Source organism: Ptiloglossa arizonensis, chromosome 2, assembly GCF_051014685.1.
Source record: "Ptiloglossa arizonensis isolate GNS036 chromosome 2, iyPtiAriz1_principal, whole genome shotgun sequence".
NCBI lineage: Eukaryota > Metazoa > Arthropoda > Insecta > Hymenoptera > Colletidae > Ptiloglossa > Ptiloglossa arizonensis.
Genome location: NC_135049.1, coordinates 2553397 through 2573709, shown reverse-complemented (window position 1 = coordinate 2573709; position 20313 = coordinate 2553397). Strand labels below are relative to the sequence as shown.

General features: G+C 27.8%; 2 protein-coding genes across 3 annotated transcripts; one reads left to right on the top strand and one right to left on the bottom strand.

The window, feature by feature from the left end:
- Positions 1-792: 792 nt before the first annotated feature.
- Positions 793-12537, top strand: Msps (msps cytoskeleton-associated protein 5). Of its 2 annotated transcripts, none has more exons than XM_076304148.1 (31): positions 793-996; positions 1776-1842; positions 1945-2138; positions 2288-2494; positions 2592-2711; positions 2797-2972; positions 3045-3268; positions 3337-3531; positions 3733-3913; positions 4410-4522; positions 4632-4842; positions 4924-5087; positions 5347-5498; positions 5583-5801; positions 5883-6066; positions 6195-6398; positions 6482-7486; positions 7599-7802; positions 7881-8016; positions 8097-8290; positions 8358-8569; positions 8891-9064; positions 9250-9418; positions 9497-9655; positions 9756-9943; positions 10064-10226; positions 10302-10475; positions 10558-10707; positions 10791-10965; positions 11032-11174; positions 11638-12537. In XM_076304148.1, the coding sequence occupies exons 2-30, from the start codon at positions 1786-1788 to the stop codon at positions 11151-11153; spliced, it is 5826 nt and encodes a 1941-aa protein (XP_076160263.1). In that variant the 5' UTR covers positions 793-996; positions 1776-1785; the 3' UTR covers positions 11154-11174; positions 11638-12537. The 2 variants fall into 2 exon arrangements, with proteins under 2 accessions (XP_076160263.1, XP_076160262.1); XM_076304147.1 differs by having other exon boundaries at positions 11032-11178.
- A 404-nt stretch (positions 12538-12941) lies between these two features.
- LOC143155150 (putative divalent cation/proton antiporter TMEM165) lies at positions 12942-20283 on the bottom strand. The gene is made up of 7 exons (XM_076327563.1): positions 20084-20283; positions 17660-18047; positions 17384-17585; positions 16321-16496; positions 16034-16216; positions 15813-15918; positions 12942-15662 (listed from the first exon to the last, which is right to left on the bottom strand). Exons 2-7 carry the CDS (start codon positions 17741-17743, stop codon positions 15586-15588), a joined length of 828 nt encoding a protein of 275 aa, XP_076183678.1. The 5' UTR covers positions 17744-18047; positions 20084-20283; the 3' UTR covers positions 12942-15585.
- Between the last annotated feature and the right edge of the window lie 30 nt (positions 20284-20313).

The window sequence follows — 20313 nt, the reverse complement described above, 5'->3', positions numbered from 1 at the left end:
ATGTTACATCTAATTAATATCATGCAATTACATATAATATGATGTAATTTTTTACAATTTAATTTTGAAGTAAAATATTAATATCAATTAAATATTGAACATTAATAAAAATGTTTAGACACAAAATGGAGAATTAAAGAGATAAATAATTTCTGATCTAATATGAGGTAATATCATTTTTAATATAATGCACTAAAAACTCAGAATAAATTAAAAGATATTAAAGTAATTATGAAGTGTGTATTTATAAAATACAAATGTATCGATTAAATAATTATTTTGTTTAATATACATAAAATTGTACTGTATATGTTAGTTAAAATGTTATTCAATATGTTACAGTATAAACCAATAAATTAACAATGCTAATTAAATTTTGCTGATGAAATTCTGAGAAATGTCATGTGTATGCTCACATATCATTATTTTATTTGAATATATATTTTGTTGATATTTCTTTTGTCTTTGAATCAATATGAAAATTTGCTTAACATTTTCAATACAAATGTGTTTATTCTAAGAAAATTGATGCGTATGAATAAAGATATTCAAACTAATTCTAACGTTCTTATCAAATTTGTTAGTACATTTATGTTAAATTAATATAACAAAACAAGTAAGAAATTATAAGACTGTATAAATGAAAGTTAAAAATTAGTAAATAATGTTCAAAGAACGAGGCTTAAATTTCAGAACAAAAGAAATTCGCTTGTAGTACCATCTATCGACATAAATGGTGAACTGCAACATTGACCGGGTTCAGAAATTCGTAGTTTCGAAAGATATAGTTGTCTTTTTGTTTGCGTTCAGTCTTAACGGTTGCAACGAGGACTTGTATTTGAACATTAAATGTAAAGGACTCAACGGCCGTTAAAAGGTCATCGTAGGCCTTACAGTTTGGTTGTGTGAACAATTCTAATGAATTGAGTCAACGATTTTTTGAAGTACGTTGACTGTCCTATCAAAAGTTATTCTCATATATCTCCGGTTTGTAAGGTAGGTTCGGATTTTTAATGTTGAATCCTTTCGGCTACTATATTCTGATGTCCGAAATCTGCTGTTGTCACAGATCAGGACTTGTCGTATTTTCTTGTTTGTTCTATTAAGATTCATCTGCAATAATGAATTAACATTTGTTTGAACGTGTATGAAATATGTAAACCATTGCTATTGAAATACATCGACATATAATAAATTTATTTACAACAAATACATTTCGGTGATTGTTTTAACTATATCATAAAAGGAACTATTTGTTTTATAAAATTCCAGTTGTTTTGTAAATAAAATAACAATTTCTAATCTTTTATTTAATATGTTGCAAGATTTTGAAACAGCATTTAGTTTTTGCTCTTAATGCTCTCTTTTATATCTAAAATTCTTTCCTTATTATTATATATAATATTTTTTCATCGGTAGTACTAATACAAAAAGTACACATTGGGGAATATATAAAATAAGTTACATTATTTATTCATCATCTGTCTAATGTATCAATCATATTGATTATATTCATATTCATACTATGTATATGTTTTGTTTTTATCATTCTTTTTATTTATGTGCAAGCATAATATCTAGTGAAAATTTTAAATATAGTGAATTAAGTTATTTACTTAAATAATTTATAATGTAAAAAAATAATATGTACATTTGGAGGTAATTACGCATAATATTTGTTATAGTGATATTTTATGTTAAATATTAACACTCTAGTAAGATATTAAAAATAGTATAAAGTAGTGCAAAAATATTTAAATTAATCATTTTTATAGATTTTAAAATATGGAACAAGATACAGAGTATATTAAATTACCGTTAGAAGAACGATGTGTTCACAAGGTAATATGTGTTTTAATACAGCTTTTAACTTTTACTTTAGTAGTGATTGTATTTTTAACTACTTTTAATAAATGAATTTTCTGAAATATTAATATTATATAGTTATGGAGAGCTCGTTTGCATGGTTATAAAGAATGTGTGAACACATTCCAATGTATTGATGATGAAAAGTCCAATGAATGGAACAAGTACCTAGGATTTATTAAAAAGTTTGTAATAGATAGCAATGCTGCAGCACAAGAAAAAGGATTAGAGGCAGCATTGGCTTTTATTGAAAATGCTGCAGTAGCAGGAAAGTAAGTTTTATATAAAAAAATTTACAAATTGATTTACACATCGTTTAGCATTACTTTTATGTTGATACAATTTAGTGATATGTATATTTTGGTTAAACAATGATTTTAAGATCTTGGATCAAATTGCTTATACATATATAATTTTATAGGACAGTTGGTGAAGTTATGAATGGAATAGTCACTAAATGTATCGCTGCACCTAAAGCTAAGACAAAAGAGTTGGCAGTGCAAATAACATTGATGTACATAGAAATTGAAAAACATGAAGCTGTTCAGGAAGAATTGTTAAAGGGAACAGAAGCAAAAAATCCAAAAATTGTTGCAGCTTGTATTTCTACTTTAACACTGGCTTTAAGGTAATGATATATTGTCTATATTATTAACTACTATAAATAAAATTTATTTTATATTTATTGCATAATTTTTTAATGTTTCTTTTTTTGGATATTACAGGCAATTTGGTCCTAAAGTAATTAATATAAAGCCTTTAATAAAAAAGATGCCTAATTTTCTCGAAGACAGAGATAAAACAGTTAGAGATGAAGGCAAATTCATGGTTATTGAAATTTATAGGTATTCTTTTAACATTCAATGTTTTTAAATTATTCTTGATAATATATGAATATGTATTTTGTGTAATATTTTATGAAATTCTCAGGTGGATAGGTGCTCCTTTAAAACAACAATTAAATACACTAAAACCAGTACAAATCACAGAATTGGAAGTAGAGTTTAATAATTTAAAAGAAGAGAAGGTTGTACCAACTCGTTTTCTGAAATCTCAGAAACCAAAATCAATATGTATTGTAGATTCTATAAGTGAAAATGGGGAAGGTAAAAATATTATTTCAAATTGTTTGATATAATTTTTATGTTTTTGTTCTTAATGCAAAATATTTTGTTAAGATGGTAAAGACGACGGAGATGGTGGCTCTATCCCAGAAATTGATCCTTATGAATTGTTAGAACCTATTGATATCCTTTCTAAACTACCAAAAGATTTTTATGACAAAATTGAAGCTAAAAAATGGCAAGAGCGAAAGGAAGCTTTAGAAGCTTTAGAAACTCTTGTAAAAAATCCTAAACTAGAAAATGGTGACTATGGAGATATAGTGAGAGCTTTGAAAAGGGTATGTGTTACAAGATTTATTTTACAAAACTTATTATTATTTTATTTTTAAACGAATGTTATAAACAGGTTATTTCCAAAGATACTAACGTACTAGTTGTTGCTTTGGCTGGAAAATGTCTAGCTGGACTAGCTATAGGTCTTAAAAAACGATTTCAACCATATGCAACAGCTTGTCTCTCATCGATTTTGGAAAAGTTTCGCGAAAAGAAACAAAATGTTGTACAAGCACTTAGAGAAGCTGCTGATGCTATTTTTCTTAGTGTAAGTATAAGAAAAATGTATATGTATAAATTCTTGTGATATATAATTATTAAAAAATATATGTTAAAAATGTTATACAACAAAACATTTAAGTAATATACAATTGATGGTTTATAAATATCAAGACAATATATATGCAAATATATATTGAATTATGTAATATCATATATATTGAAATAACATATTTTTTATTTATATTAGGTTACTATTGATACTATATTAGAAGATACACTTGTTGCATTAGAGAATAAAAATCCTGCAGTTAAAGCAGAAACAGCTGCTTATTTATCAAGATGCTTTTCTCGTACACCACCACAAAGTTTAAATAAAAAGTTATTAAAAGCATATACTGGTGTACTTTTAAAAACTTTAAATGAACCAGGTATGTTTTGAAATAGATTTTCTTAAAATTAAGTTCTTTTTAATGTGTGGTGAGAACTCGACTTATACAGTTAATTTCAAGTTGAATACTAAACAAGCCTGAGAATTGTATAAATAAAATGTATTATAGAAGGAAAGAACACCCATGAGTTAAGAAGAAAGTAGTACTGTTACTAAAGTAAATGTGAACAGTATTGATTAATTTTTTTTTAAATTACAGGCTTTACAAAATTTAAATAAAATATCTGACCCAATTTCTTCTAAAATTTATCTTACTTTCTCTTATAATGCATTTTCTATACAATCTAGGTTTCAAAAGATGATGAAACTTAAACAGATATATACATGCTTTTATATGTATGTTATTATATATATTCTTATTTATAAAAAGAAGACTATTTAATATCTAAATACATAAATGGAATACAACTGTATATTTATGAATACATATATAACTCGAGAACTTATTGTACACTAAAGAGAGAAAATTATTCCAGATCCAACTGTTCGAGATACTTCTGCAGAGGCTATTGGCACAGCAATGAAATTAATCGGTGAAAAAGCTATGATGCCGTTTCTTACAGATATTGATAATTTAAAAATGACGAAGGTACTTTATACTTAACCATTTTTGTTTATAATTGTGTAAGCAAATATTAAATTTCTCGTATTGAATTTATACATTTATACATTTATTTATTTTCCTTTTTTTTTATTAGATAAAAGAATGTGCAGAAAAAGCTGTAATACATGTTAAAGTGCCTAGTGCACCAAAAGTCGCTATAGAAAGACCAAATACAGCTCCAAGTAAAATTGAATCAACAGCAAAACCTAAAGAATCAGAATTTAAAGCTCCAAAGAGACCTAATACAAGTGCAGTTAAGAAACCTTCAGCTAAGAAGCCGTCTGCTTCGTCTTTGACAAATTTGGGTAGATATTAAAACTGAATTTAACAACGTAAATATACTATAATTGTAATAAGTGTCGTTTAATTTTTGGTATTTATTACAGCAATTTCAAAGAAACCATCTACTACAAAAATTCAAACAGAGAAAAATTATAGTGTTGAAGAAATAGAAGAAATGGCAGTACAATTCTTACCACCTGACACTCTTTCAGGTCTTGTTGATAGTAACTGGAAGAACCGTTTATCTGCAGTTGAACAACTTCTAGAAGTAATGGGATCATTTCTGTAATTTTTTTATAATAATTAGACTGTGAATGTTTATGCACATATGAGATATACAAATATGCAAAATGAAATATACATCATTAAGATCCTATAAAGATAAAATAAATTTTTGCTAAAATCCCATTTTTATAATTTTATTTTATTAATATATGCATTTGTATATACATTCACAGTCTAGTAATAATAAATAAATTATAATATTTTAGGAGGTATAAAATAATATCATGGTTTTATTTTTCTAGTCTGTAAAACAAATGGATTCAATAGAAGGATCTACACAAGTTATTGTACGGACTTTAGCAAGAAAGCCAGGTTTTAAAGACACAAATTTCCAAGTTCTCAAATTGCGATTAGAAATAGTCAAATATCTAGCAGAAAATTTTCCATTTTCAACGTAAGATTTATATTTAATTCATATTTAATTTTATGATAGAATAAAAAATTCATTCACTTATTTTATTAATTATATTTCTTGCAGTACTGTTTGTGAATATTGCCTCATGGATATAACTGAGAAATTAGGAGATGTGAAAAATAGTACAATTGCGGGAGATACTCTTTTAGCAATAGCAGAAGCAACAAGTTTTGAACATGTGGCAGATGAAATAGTGGCATTTGCCTTCAATCAAAAGAATCCCAAAGTTCAACAAGAAACATTAACATTGTTATGTAAGGGTCTCACAGAATTCGGTTGTGTGTAAGTAATAGATCTGCTTTAAACAAAATTTAGAAATGAATAAGTGAAGTAGTATTTATACAGCATATATGAATATTTTAGTGTCAATGTTAAATCTTTAATGGAAAATATCAAAAAAGCGGTTACAGCAACAAATCCTAGTGTTCGTACTGCAGCTATTACATTGTTAGGCACATTATATTTATTTATGGGTAAACCACTACTTATGTTTTTTGAGAATGAGAAGCCTACTCTGCGTCAACAAATTGAACAAGAATGTGAAAAGGTAAACATTTCACTATTAAGGTAAATTATTGTTTACAAATATGCTATTATAACTATATATTTCTTCGTACAAATTAATCTTTATTTAAACGATAGTAATAATTATATTAACAAGTTATATTGTTTTAGCATAATGGTGAAACTCCTCCAATACCAATTCGTGGAGTAAAAAGCAAAAAGGATAAAACAAGTGATAATGATGATGATGCTGAAGTAGATAAGAAATTTAGCAGCAATAGTGAGCTCGACATTAATAATCTCATTCCACGGATCGATGTCAGTAATCAAATTTCAGAGAGTCTTCTTAACGAATTATCTGATAAAAATTGGAAGGTAAATATGGTATTATCTATAATATTAATATGGTATAGAAACGTTTTCTAATATGTAATAAATTGTATTTTTTGTAACATTAGGTACGAAATGAGGGTTTACAAAAAGTAAGTACTATTATCTCCGAGGCAAAATTTATAAAAGGCTCTATTGGTGATTTACCACAAGGATTAGCCTTGCGATTAGTTGACAGTAATAGTAAGATAGCACAGTCAACTCTAGGTATATGTCAGGCATTAGCTGTAGCCATGGGTCCACCTGCAAAACAACATATTCGAGTTCTTTTTCCTGGTTTCATACAATGTTTGGGTGATAGTAAAAATTGGATTAGAACAGCAGCAATTTCGTGTATAAACACGTGGGGGGATCAGTGCGGCTACAAAGAATTCTTTGATGGAGAAATAATAGGAGATGCTTTAAAATCTGGTTCACCAGTACTTAGGGCCGAGGTTTGGAATTGGTTAGCCCAAAAATTGTCGCTAATTCCTGTAAAACAGATACCAAAAGAAGAACTTTTTGTATGTCTTCCATATTTGTACAGTAATTTAGAAGATCGTAATTCTGATGTTCGGAAAAATGCTCAAGAAGCAGTATTAGGTTTTATGATTCATCTTTCTTACGAAGTAATGGCTAGGAACACAGAAAAATTGAAACCTGGATCAAGAACAGTAGTACTTGCTGCATTGGACAAATCTCGGCCAAATCTACCTATTAAACCTTTACCGAAAAAGCAAGCCTCAGAAGAAAGTACTCAGAAAGTTGTTAAAAGTGCTGGCGCTTTAAAAGCATCAAAAGCAGTAGTAAAGTCTAAACAGAATCAACCAGCATCAAAACCTGGCAGTGCTCGTAAAAAAGATGACGATGTGGATACAAGTCCTTTATTGGCTATTAATAATCTTAAACACCAACGTGTGATCGATGAGCAAAAATTGAAGGTTCTGAAATGGAACTTTACCACACCCAGAGAAGAATTTGTTGAACTTTTAAAGGAACTTATGACTGCTGCAAATGTAAACAAAACGTTAATAGCAAATATGTTTCATTCAGATTTTCGATACCATCTTAAAGCTATTGAGGCATTAACAGAGGTAGATATTTAACAAATTTATATTTTAAATGTTTTTATTAATATTTTTTAATAAATATTAACATTATATTATATCATTAAAGACACAAGTTTAATATTTCTACAAATTTTAGGATCTGCCTGATAACAATAAAGCATTAGTGTCTAATTTGGACCTTATCCTCAAATGGTTAACACTAAGATTTTTTGACACCAACCCTTCTGTATTACTAAAAGGTTTAGAATATTTGCGGATGGTATTCAATTTGTTAATAGAAGATCAATATCATATGTTAGAGAACGAAGCGGCATCGTTTATTCCATATCTCATTATTAAAGTAAATCTTTCACATTTTTTTTTCATAACATACATATTTATCAACATGTCTTTCTCTGTTTAATACACTTTTGTTTAGATTGGTGATCCAAAAGATGCTGTGCGTAACGGAGTTCGGGCATTATTTAAACAAATAGCATTGGTGTATCCAATAAGCAAATTATTTTCGTATGTAATGGAGGGTTTAAAATCTAAAAATGCTAGACAAAGAACAGGTAAGCAATATAAATGAAAATAAATTGTAAAAAATTAAATCGAATAATATTAAATTATTTAATTTTGTTTCTTGTTTTAGAATGCCTAGATCAATTAGGTTCCCTTATAGAAAATTATGGCGTGTCCGTTTGTCAACCATCTGCATCTGTAGCATTGAAAGAAATAGCAAAACAAATAGCAGATCGTGATAATTCTGTCCGAAATGCTGCTTTAAATTGTATTGTTCAAGCATATTTTCTTCAAGGCGAACGAGTATACAAACTTATCGGTCAGGTAATAATTTTGTAAAAATTATATCCAGTTGAAAGTATTACAATTTTTTTTTTTAATTGATTTTCAGATATCTGAAAAAGATCAGTCGTTATTAGATGAACGTATAAAAAGGGCTGCTAAAAATCGTCCAACAAAATCAGCTTCAACAAACAGACTATCAACCCCTTCAAATGTAACTCCAATTCCTTCAAATGAAGATGTTAAAGCAGAATCTGAGGAAGAAAATGAAGAAATACCTGAGCCTGAACCAACACCACCACCACTACCATCAAATGAACTGTACGTATATGTTATATGTTATCTTTATACATTATACAAGAATATTTACTTTGTTACGTTATTTTATTTTCTTAAATTTTAAACATTTATTTATAACTGCGGAAATTTGCATTTTAATAATTCTCCAGTTCAAATATAATATGGATAGAATATGTAATATCAGAATGTAACATTGTTCTTTTATTTTTTTTGTTTCGCTTCCGATAAGCAATAGTATTGAATAATATCATAAAGATAGTTTTTTCTTATTGTCTTATGATTTAATAACGTAGATTATAATATAACTATTGTCAATAATTTTAAATAAATTTTAACTTGTAGAAGTTCTCCAACATCGACACAATCAAAAGTAACGGGTCCATTTGGACTCGATATGGATTTTTTAGAAAGAATTGAATTAAACGCACCTGTAAAGTATAGAAATCCCATTCTTGTGGAGATTAATTTAAATGATCTGAGTGAATCTCCAATTGCAGTAAATCCACCCAAAGTGCCGTAAGTAATTAGTATAATTCTGTGTAGTTGCTATTATTCACTAATTAAAAGAGATAAAAATTATAATTTATGATCCTCAATCTTAATGTTTTTATTTATTTATTTACTATTTTATATTAAAAGTTTATAATTTTAGTATTACAATTTAAAAACCTAATATTGGAATAACATGTTACATATTTCAGGGTGATTCCAATTTCTCCTCCAAAATTGTTAGTCTCAAAATCTGCATCAGTAACACAACAATTAAGTCCGGCTAACGCTAGTAAAGAAGATAGTCTTGAACGCAAAATACTTGCAATGTCTAGTTTGGATTTATCTGTTGCAATACAATCAATGAACAGTATAGACAATGTTTGTATTTATAATATATGTTTTATAATTTACTTGATTTGTTTAGAGATATAAATATAATCTCAAATGGTTTTGCAGTTGATAAAATCTCATCAAGTTCAAAGTTTGCAATCCAAAGAAGATAAATTTATTGGTTCAATAAACATGCAATTAAAATTTTTACAAACATATCCTTTACAACAGGGAGGAACAGATATTTCTAAAGGTTTTAGAAATACATTTATGGTTATTCTAGCGGTAAGAATAATTATATATGTATAAGTTTTATAATATAATATAGTTATATGTAGGATAACATGTGATAGGTATGATCTATTTATTATGAAATTATTTACAGTTCTATGATACCGGAATTCTTGGTAAGAATGTTCCATTGATACACTTGAAAGAACTTGTGGATCAAATGATTAGTTTGTTGGCTGAGAACAAATTAAATCATTTACACCAGGCAGAAGTATATTATCGTGTAATCAACAATATTGTTTGCAAAATAATAGATAATTCAAATCATACTACTATTATATGGTAAAATCCTAAAATTTGGTATCTTCTATTAATATTAATATTAATGTATAATAACATTTTCAGTTTAATTAAACTAAAAACTATTGAAATTAATTTTATTTATGCTATTTTAATTTTTAGTGCTTTAATAAAGTTACTCCATGGGTGTGCTGAATCAAATGCACCCTCCAAATATGAAGAGTTAGTTATGAAATGCTTATGGAAAATAGTAAAAACAATTCCTAATTGGGCTGCAGATTTAAATTATGATACTATTCTTTTGGAAGTACACCGTTTTCTTAAAGTATACTATTTATTATATGCATATTGTAAACATTATTTATAATGAATACGATATTTATTAATTTATATTTTATAGGATTATCCGAGTGTTTGGTGGAAAAAGCGAAAATCTGATACTCCACTCCGGACAATTAAAACAATTCTCCACAGTATGACTCGCGTGAAGGGTAGTACAATACTCAGTCATTTGACACGAATAAATAATACAAACGAATCAGAGCTGCATTCGTATCTCATAAGGCTAATTACGGTTAGTTTTATTAACTACTTATAGAATATTAACTGTTAAAATGTATATATAAATTCCAATTTATTGTAATAATACTTAACAGACTTTTAAGCCGGATGATATTAATACCAATTCAAGGGCAACAATAAAATCCAGTAATAGTGGGAAAACTCAAGAACATTTATCGAAGTTCACTCACCAACAATTATCTGAAATATTTAAAAAGATTGGATCTAAAGAACACACACAAGAAGTATGTGACGTAATGAATAATTTATTTCAGATATGTAACTTTCAATTTTTTATAGTACAATAATTACATTATATTTTATACAGGGTTTAATGCAACTGTATGATTTTAAACTTCAATATCCTGAAGCGGATGTACAACCTTTCCTAGTCAAATCTCACCAATTTTTTCAAGATTTTATAGAACAAGGATTAAGAGACATTGATCAAGCACGAAAAAATCAAAATCTTATACCACAAACCAATAATCAATACTCAGCAGGTAAATGATTAATGTGAAATATTAAAGTGAAAGTATTATCACTTTTGTACAATTTATATATTTCAGATACAGCTGAGCCTGCTGGTCCCGATGAAAAAAACCGAATGGATCCATTGCACAGGCTCGAAAAAATTCGAACATCTGAAGCACAATGTAGAACAACTACCAGCCAACCGAGTCCAACATGAATTAATCTGTTTCAATACTAAGTAGGTAAGGATATATTAAACCTCCACGAACAAACATTTTAGAATATGACATTCAACAGGACAGGACAATTTTGAATAGCGGAAATTTATCACGTATATAAAAGTTACTTTATCTAATGTATAAATTTTAATGTAATATAATGAACTGTTATATATACATTAAGGAAATTAAATTTTAGTGATTTGTGGTCAAATTTCCCGATATACATCTAAAACAGTATAAATATTTTGTCTAGTATATCATGATATCCACCTGCAAAGGGTTATTAACAAGATTAACAAAAACTAAAATTTATTTAAAAAAGAAAAGAGTACACAATCGCGCACAATAATGTTCTTAAAACTCTAAAAAAAAACGTTAATATTCTAATTATTACTCTATTTGACTTTTTGTACAAATATATTGATCATAAATATTTGACGTAGTTATTGTTCGCACAAACAAATAAATTATAATTTATAGGATTGCAGTGCTTAAACTGGATCAAGAACCAATAATACATAAATACAATATTAAATAAATAGAACATAGGTCATGAAGAGTAATGCTCGTGCCTAATGTACGTAAGGATATTACTATGCTCTTCAGTGCAACATTAACAGTAGCATTTATGTTTAATTTTGTTAGTAGTTACGTATAGGTTATGCTGCTACTAATTATATAAAATTTATGTGTTGTAATACTTAACGTAACTACGAACGTGTTATACTACTCATATTTATCGCTACTCGAAAACGGTAATTAAGCTATAACAAGCTAGTATTATGCTCTCTTTAGACTGACTTTACAACTGATTTATACTTCGTTATTTCTTTTAAAACAAATTGTGCGGTCTTTATTGTATATTATAAGCTCATTGTTTCGTTAAATCTATATTTATAAACAAAAAACATTACAGTAAATCCCCGTTGTAAGATCACCAGTTGAGAGTGGGCAGAGCCCTTAATCGTAGACATCGCAAACGATTAACACCTTGTTCAGTTTGAGTTGGTGTTCAGTCATATAATATCATAGTAATTTACACTTTCCGGATTTCCATGTTGATTTGCCCAATTGTTGGTGACAGCAATGATCTTACAATGAATAGAATTTGGTGATATAACAATGAGGATTTACTATACATCTATATTGTTATTTAATTAATTAAATTTTAATCGTACTATGAAAAACATGTTTCTCCGTATTTATAATCTCGGTATACGAATATAGATTTAATACGTTCATTTTTCGTGATAAAATGATATAGTGTTAGAAAAATACAATAATATGAATGTCTTCAAGAACTTCTGAAAAATCTTACGTAGTGTACATAGATTGTGTATATATTCTAACATTCAAATATTCAATAAACTATGTCTTACAATAATACTATTTTGCTATTTTCATAAATTATAAACTTGCTAATCAACTTTTGATTAATTATTTATTACTTTAGTTTCATTTTAGTTACATTTCAATTTCATATCATGAAATTGCATTGCAGCTTGTATTACTAAAAATGAGAAATAGTAGAAACTTGTATTTACAAACATTCTTCATTTATAATTATATTTAGTTCCTACTAATAATAATAATACTGTAATTCTTCAGATTTTACACTGATTTCATATAATGTCCTTTTTAAAAGAAATTATAGTTTATATTTATGGTAAAAAATTTGTTTATGATACTAAACATAAAAGAAATTTTTCAAATGATAATACTATATAAGATACCTGGTATTTCTGTATAAAAAATATATTTGTAATTAAAATATTTTATTATTTTTTCATTGAGAACACTATGTTCTTCAATATAAGTAAAACTTGTGAAGATAGGTGATTAAAGAGGGATTGCCTCTGGAGACAATTCTTTATAATGAGGCGCGAATAATGACTTATAACGAAACATAAACTGCATAAAGTTTCGTTGAAATTTATTTAGCTGTTTAGACGCGATCGTATTAAATACATTTAACAAATAATTTTCTTTATAGTTAAAATGTGATCAGGTCTTAAAAAGTGTTTTTACGTAAAAACAATTTTTGAATATTTTTCTTTATTATAATATTTATCTTCGTTGTATGAATCATGGGCAATTCTATCTTCAGAAGTAAGTAAAGAATGGTCAGTTAAGTTGTTACCCGTAAATCGGATTTCAGTTGTTTCGAAAATGAAGAGAAAGCCTTAAATTCATCTCCTTTCTTGACATCCCAAAACTATTCGAAGTATCGAGTTCATGGCACAAAGCGCATAGTTTCTGCATTAATGTGTAGTAGTGGAGTAAATTGGATGCTTTCTCTAGCATCATAAGATACGATAAATCGACTCAGCAGACCAATAGGATTTCGATCACATGATCATCTATCTATTTTTTATATTTGCATCTTTCCAGTGAATGGGTCTTTTTCACATTTCATCTATTTCTAAAGACGCTATTTTTCTTTCTCTGACAATTTAAAGCTGATGGCAAATTTTTCCATTTGAATTTTAATTTTGAATAGAAATGACAAAAAATGAAAAAAAAAAAAACATTGATGTATCGATGTATAATGTTATCGATGAATTTGATATATTGTTAACAATAGATCGATGTTTTTTCAATTATTTTAAAATCATTAGATTTTCAAGAATTTCAATCAAAATTTTTGTTTATTGGTAATTAATTATTCCTGATTAATCTTAATATTAAAACTATCAAAATATATTACTTACATACGTAAATGCGACTACATCGATGAACGACGATATTAATTGCTTATATTATATATGATGTAGGCGTGAATGCACAGACCTATATATTTTTCACTTACATATGTCTTCACTGTTAAATTGGCCGTTAAAACAAATAAATCTGAAGTTATTGACTATACACGTATGTACGTAGTTTACGTATAATATGCTGTATAAAGATCTGTTAATTTTTTTAAAAACTGATCTTAGATTTCAAATCCATAAAAAAACATCGACGGCTTCAATATTGACATCGACGGCTTTATTATTGTGTTAAATTTTACAATATGCAGGATAGAAAATTCTTATTTTGTAAAAAATACTTTAAAGAATCTAAATATATTTTTTAGGATCTTTATAAACGATATCTTGATCAGAAGTTCATCGCGAGATACTGAAAATCATGTTTACCCGATAATGTAACACCTTTATTTGGCCTACCCGTTTGTAAAGCCTGTTATACTTTAACGCTCTTATTAGTTATACATGTCGCCGTTTTGACGTTATGAAACAAAAGTGCCACTGTACTAATGGGCATTCTTTGTATGAACTTTTCCAAGTTTTGATACTAAAATAGCCAATGTCGTATGTTATATTTATAACAAAATCTTATATTAACTCTATTTACATTAACGTATACTTATACAAGGTATTTAACAAAAAATGGAACAAACTGAAACTTGTAAATCCGAGGTTTTGTTATCCAAATATAAGTAATTGAAATTTTATGCGTGTAAACATTGCAGACATCCGTTTTCGCATCATTAATACTATCAGTTAACTAGTATATAAATAGCACATGTCTGGAGTTATGTCAATAAACTTAGGCGCTCGAAAATGGAGTCTTAAATTACAATATGGTCAAGAACTTTTTGTTTTCGACTTGTCCCAACTTTTTGAAATATTCTATATAATATATAATAAAAGCAGCAGAAATTGTATTTAGATTAATTTGAATGATATCAGAGATGAAGAGTTTTAAAACATTGATAATCCATTTCAAGTTGATATTAATATAGTAGATTAATACATCATTAATATAAAATTAAATTATTCATCAATAAATTTAATAATGCATTCTTATTTATTTGTAGAAAGTAATTATTTTTGAAACAATTACACATACTCGGGTAATTTTTAAATATATTAAATGTCTATACAATAAGAAAGGATAGGAAGAAAGATCTCTAAAATAAAAAAAGGATATCTACTTAAATAAAAATATTCAGAATATGAAATTTGTTGCGAAATAATAAAGGACATAGTTTCTTGGAGTTACTGTTATCTATGTGATTGTAATGATTAAGATGAATTATCAGTAGAGAAATGTATAAAAATATAATCCATTATTTTTACAAACTTCGGACATTTAGAATAATAGACTTATTTAATTCTCGCAAACACGTATATATATATCAACCCATTTAACTCGTTTACGCTATAAGTAAAAATTACTGGCTTTGCAACAATAAAGATCTGTCTTTCTTTTAAGCAGATATTTTTGTTGGTGCAAAACTAGTGACTTTTACTTTAAGCGGGAGCTTAAATCCTAAGCTGTATGTACTCTGTGCAAATAGCAATAAAATAAAAATGTCATCTAGATTTTAAGACTCATTGTTTTTTGAAATTTTGTTTGAAACTGTATTTGTATTCAGTTTGCTTTCCAATGTGATAAATACATACCAATATTATTTTGCCCTTAGATATCTTCTGTAGGGCTGATAAAAATTGCTGTAAAGGCAAATAGTAGGAACACGAATCCACCAATTGCAGTCACTAGATATAAAAAAAAGTCCAACTTTTTATTACTTTTGTACTTCACTCTTTTAGCGAAAATTAATATTTAATAAATGTCATAAGTTTTATACTTTTTAGAAAGTGTTGATTTTTTATTATAGAAAGAAAATATATTTGAACATATTTTACCTGTTTTTACTGAAATTCTCTGAGCTATCATTCTACCTCCTAATACTGCTAATACTGTACAAAATGAATGTCCCAATATTCCACCTAGTAGAATTCCATAAACATCCTAAAAGTAAGACATATTTCTACAGACTGAAAATGGTGACCATTTTATATTTAATATTATAATGTTTAGTTTTATTGTACTATTATTTTCGTTTTTAAATATAATCGTTCGTTACCTCTCTAGTTACAAGTATAATAGTTGTAAGCTGTGAGCGATCTCCCCATTCTGCAAGAAACGTTAGTGTAAATGCTTGAAGAAATACCCTAGAGAAAAGCATCAGTGCGCTAACTTTTGTTGCTTTTCTAACAACACCAGTTTCTAGATCTTGCACTAGTGTAGTTCCTGTTTTCCTTTCATACTAAAAATGTTGTATTGAATAATTAGTTAATTCTCATAAGAATGTTGACGGAATAATTACATTGAATACATTGAAAATCCTCTGAAATATCACAATGTTAATACCTCATCTTCTCGTTTTCTTAAATCAGATTGTACTTCTTCTAATTCTTCTTGATTTTTTGTTGTGGACATATAATAACTATCTTTTAACATTTTCAATCCAAATAAGGCAAAAAGAGCAGTAGAAATGTAATATGTACAGGATCGTGGGATTATAGTTGCAGCATATCCAAACATTACTAAAAGTAAGACAGAAATATAATAGTTACAATAAGTTTTATAACTTCCTCTTATATGGAAATTACTATAATTGATATTATCAACTAAATACTTGTAAATTGCTCATTTAAAAAGAATATATAATACAATTCTTAGCCTTTCTGCAATCTTACTCTTTATTAAGATGTGAAATACACTTTCAATTTAACTTTTGAATGGTGAATATGAGTCAGACACGATCCATGCTAACATCTTGCATTTCAAATTAAATTTCAAACCTAATTACATTACTTAATTTTTTATTAAAAATGATCTAGGTTCACCATCCAAGTTAAATAAAACACCCAATGCTACATTTCAAGATTAAAAAGATTATTATTTATCAAGAGGTTTAGAAAAATTTATTAGAAAATGTATCATAATAGATTCGCTGAATAATGGGTTACTGGCACAGTAATATAAGTATCATTAAATAGAATATAATTACACAAATAAATACGTATCTACTGTTATTTATATGACTAATTTTTGAACAAATATCGTTATTTCTCATTGGTAAATTGCTTGATCAAATTTGAATTGATTCAAAAATAAAATTTTATTTACAAATATCTTAATACCTGTCGATTTTAAACATGTACCGTAAGAATTTTTTATTTGACATCGGATATTCTTTGTAACTCTGGAATAAAACAGAAAGTGGTCTTCACATTTCCATAAAAGGACATTGCTGCAAAAAATTAATTATTGCATCCTGTATCCTTCTTGCTACTATGAAACTTTCATTCAACACAACTTTACTGTACAATGAACAATTTACTACTAATTTAAGATTGTCAAGTTAACCTTATTATCTTGCATATTAGAATAATAAATTGTTTATTAAAAGTTTTATAAATGACAATACCTGATAGCATAGTCATAAGAATTAAAGCACTAATTGTTCCTACAAAGACTGTCAATCGAGGATGTTTCATTGCCATAATAACAGCAATGAAGAAAGTTTTGTCTCCTAACTCAGAGACAACAATGACTGATAAAGAAGCTATAAATGCATGTAAAAAACCAAAGTTATCCGCAGTTTGTGATGCCATTGTACCTTCGGGTTTCTAAAATTTGCCATGAACATTGTTATTATCAGACTTATGTCATTCGATATAAAAGAAAACAATTAAATACTTGCCGCTGACGTCATTATAAATTGATATTTATCATCATAACGAGGCTCACTTTCACTCGAGACTATTGGTAACAGATAAGTACTCATTATGCATATAATAGTACATTCGTTGTAACATCACCACTCGAGACAGAGCCATACAGCACATGCAACGCGCGCAATTTGATCGCACTTATGTACCGCCGACAGCGTCAACGGTAACATAGTGGCCAGATTGTGCATAATGGCTACAGTCCATACAGTGAATCGTGGAATTTCCCCCACCACAATATAACCGAGCAGGGTGATCTATTTTATCCTTAGTTCCGTCCAAAAAGCGATTGTTTTGTTTATACACCTTTCCGTTATCAGATCATGGAGATAGGTCACAAACACTTCTTTCTCGTGTCATCTGAGAATTTGTATTCTAATTTTATCATACAGAATAATAAATTGCGATTACGTGTAGAATATGAAAATGGCTTCGCGAATACCCCCTCTTCATCACATGACGTCAATTAGTGGTGTCCAATATATAATCAAATTATTTTTTAGAATCTACTAATAAGTAGATAGCCGTTTGTTCCAAAAGTACTAAATCATTACAAGAAGTAATCATTATTATCTATGGACTGATTATGCTCAAAATCTAATCAGATCTTGATATAAGAATATAGAACCCAAATACAAAATTTGGTTGAAATTCATTCAGCTGTTTGGACGCAATCGTGTTAATAACATTCAAGAAAAAAGTTTTTTTTTAATAATCAAAACGTAATCAGATGTTTTAAAAATATGTTTTACCGTAAAAAACAATTTGTTAATATTTTTCTACATTATATAAATTGCGGGCAATCTTCTGTCTTCAGACGTAAACGACGCACAGTGAAGTAATTGCACTAAAATTTAATTGGATCTAAAAATTGAACAATTTGCTTGCAAACCGAATTATTTTTGCACTTATGCTTAAAAGTTTGACACTCTTTTTCTGAAATTATTTTGGCTTACAGTTAAAGAAAAATTCTCAACGGAACTCAATTTTTTTATTAATATGTATTTACATTTTTAGTTTTTGCATTATATCGAATAAGTATTTCCGCGTCATCAGCTTTATTCCACATGCTCTTGCAGTGGTCTCCATTGAATAATATAATGAAATTTTAATAACCATATTTATATATATTTATGTTAAATCACTTACACCTGAATGACGAAGAAAAATGTTGAGTGCGGAAAATAGGTTCGTTTAACAAATTTAACAATTTTGGTATTTAAAAATATAAGTAAAATAAAATGTTATATGAATATAATAAGATAAAATAGAACTTAAATATAATTTACATTAATTAAACTATCTAAACACTACATACATATACAGGATAATTAAAAAATACATACATATTCATACTTCAGAGGATGAATCCACATACTAATTGTAAGATGACTAAAAAATATCATATAACGTACATCGTACATATCTTAATTTTCGAGTTATAGATGATCGAAGAAAATATTCAAAAGGTCCCCTTCGTCTTTCAATATTTTTATTTAAAATCTAATGTTTTAAAACCTTTTATCATTTATTAAAACAGTTCTGTTTACTAAACAGAACAAAATAAACCTAGGTAATTATATTTTGCTCTTTAATAGTCAAGATTAATTCTGGTTTTGTTTTCATCCATTTCCTTTATGAAATTATCTATTGAAATTAATAATGGTACGAATACGTGGAGAAAATGTACAATCTCTAGCTCTCATCATTTTTTTATTTTAAATCATAAATATCACCCAGAATATAATGCCAGAAGTGTACATTGATTCCTATCTGTGGTATCCTCGATTACCGTGTGTATCAACAATGTTATTTAAGATACGAGGTCAATAACGTCTAATCCTCTTAGAAATAAAAATTTCAAGGGAAGATTTGTCCTTCCCCCACCCATCACTCACGGAAAGATAACAATATCGAGAAATTCCCAAGCATCGAGGTGCGTCTGCTTTATCTGCTGACATGTAATTGTTTTTATGTGTTATTACTATTTTCGTTTACTTTTTATCAGAGTTTTATCTAATATTAATACATCTTGATTAGAAAGATAAATTCAATGGACATCGCGAAAAGTATTGAGTCCGATTGAAATTTAAGCTAGTATTGGACTACCGATATTATTTGTAAAACTAATTCTAACTTTGCACGTGTCTAACAATGTGCTAGGCAATCATTATGTCTGTGAGAAGTTTTCCAAAATAATTAGACGCGTGGTAGATGGATTAACTTACCACGTGGTCGACAGGTTAGCTTTTTATGTGATGCGAAATTATTTTCTTTGTTATTATTTAAAACGAAAAAGTATTTATAGAGAAATGCCAGACTCTTTACTAAGACTTTTCAAAAGTAAAATTTAATATATTTATTTGATATATAAACTCAAAGCATGGTCAACTTACATGATCGTTACTCATTCCTCGTCTCGATGGAGCTCTCGAGCACGTGTCGTTCATTACTTCATCACCTTGCGCTTAAACGTCATACAAACAAAAGAAGATAGCCTATTCTTAAACCCAGTTACCGGCGCAGTGTCGATAACCTAATTATTACCGCTAGATATTGATACTTTATAGTATATGGCGTAATTCGATCCGTGATTTAAATATTTGGAAAAGTTGAAGTATTTTCC

What these genes read in the sequence shown, in the direction of transcription:
- LOC143155150 (XM_076327563.1), bottom strand. Translation starts at nt 17,743, where the DNA reads ATGAGTACTTATCTGTTACCAATAGTCTCGAGTGAAAGTGAGCCTCGT. An exon ending in AATTTATAATGACGTCAGCG is followed by an intron (nt 17,586 to 17,659) that starts GCAAGTATTTAA and finishes GGCAAATTTTAG; the next exon opens with AAACCCGAAGGTACAATGGC. An exon ending in TCTTATGACTATGCTATCAG is followed by an intron (nt 16,497 to 17,383) that starts GTATTGTCATTT and finishes TCTTACTTTTAG; the next exon opens with TAATGTTTGGATATGCTGCA.
- Msps (XM_076304148.1), top strand. Translation starts at nt 1,786, where the DNA reads ATGGAACAAGATACAGAGTATATTAAATTACCGTTAGAAGAACGATGT. An exon ending in ACTTTAACACTGGCTTTAAG is followed by an intron (nt 2,495 to 2,591) that starts GTAATGATATAT and finishes TGGATATTACAG; the next exon opens with GCAATTTGGTCCTAAAGTAA. An exon ending in TATAAGTGAAAATGGGGAAG is followed by an intron (nt 2,973 to 3,044) that starts GTAAAAATATTA and finishes TATTTTGTTAAG; the next exon opens with ATGGTAAAGACGACGGAGAT.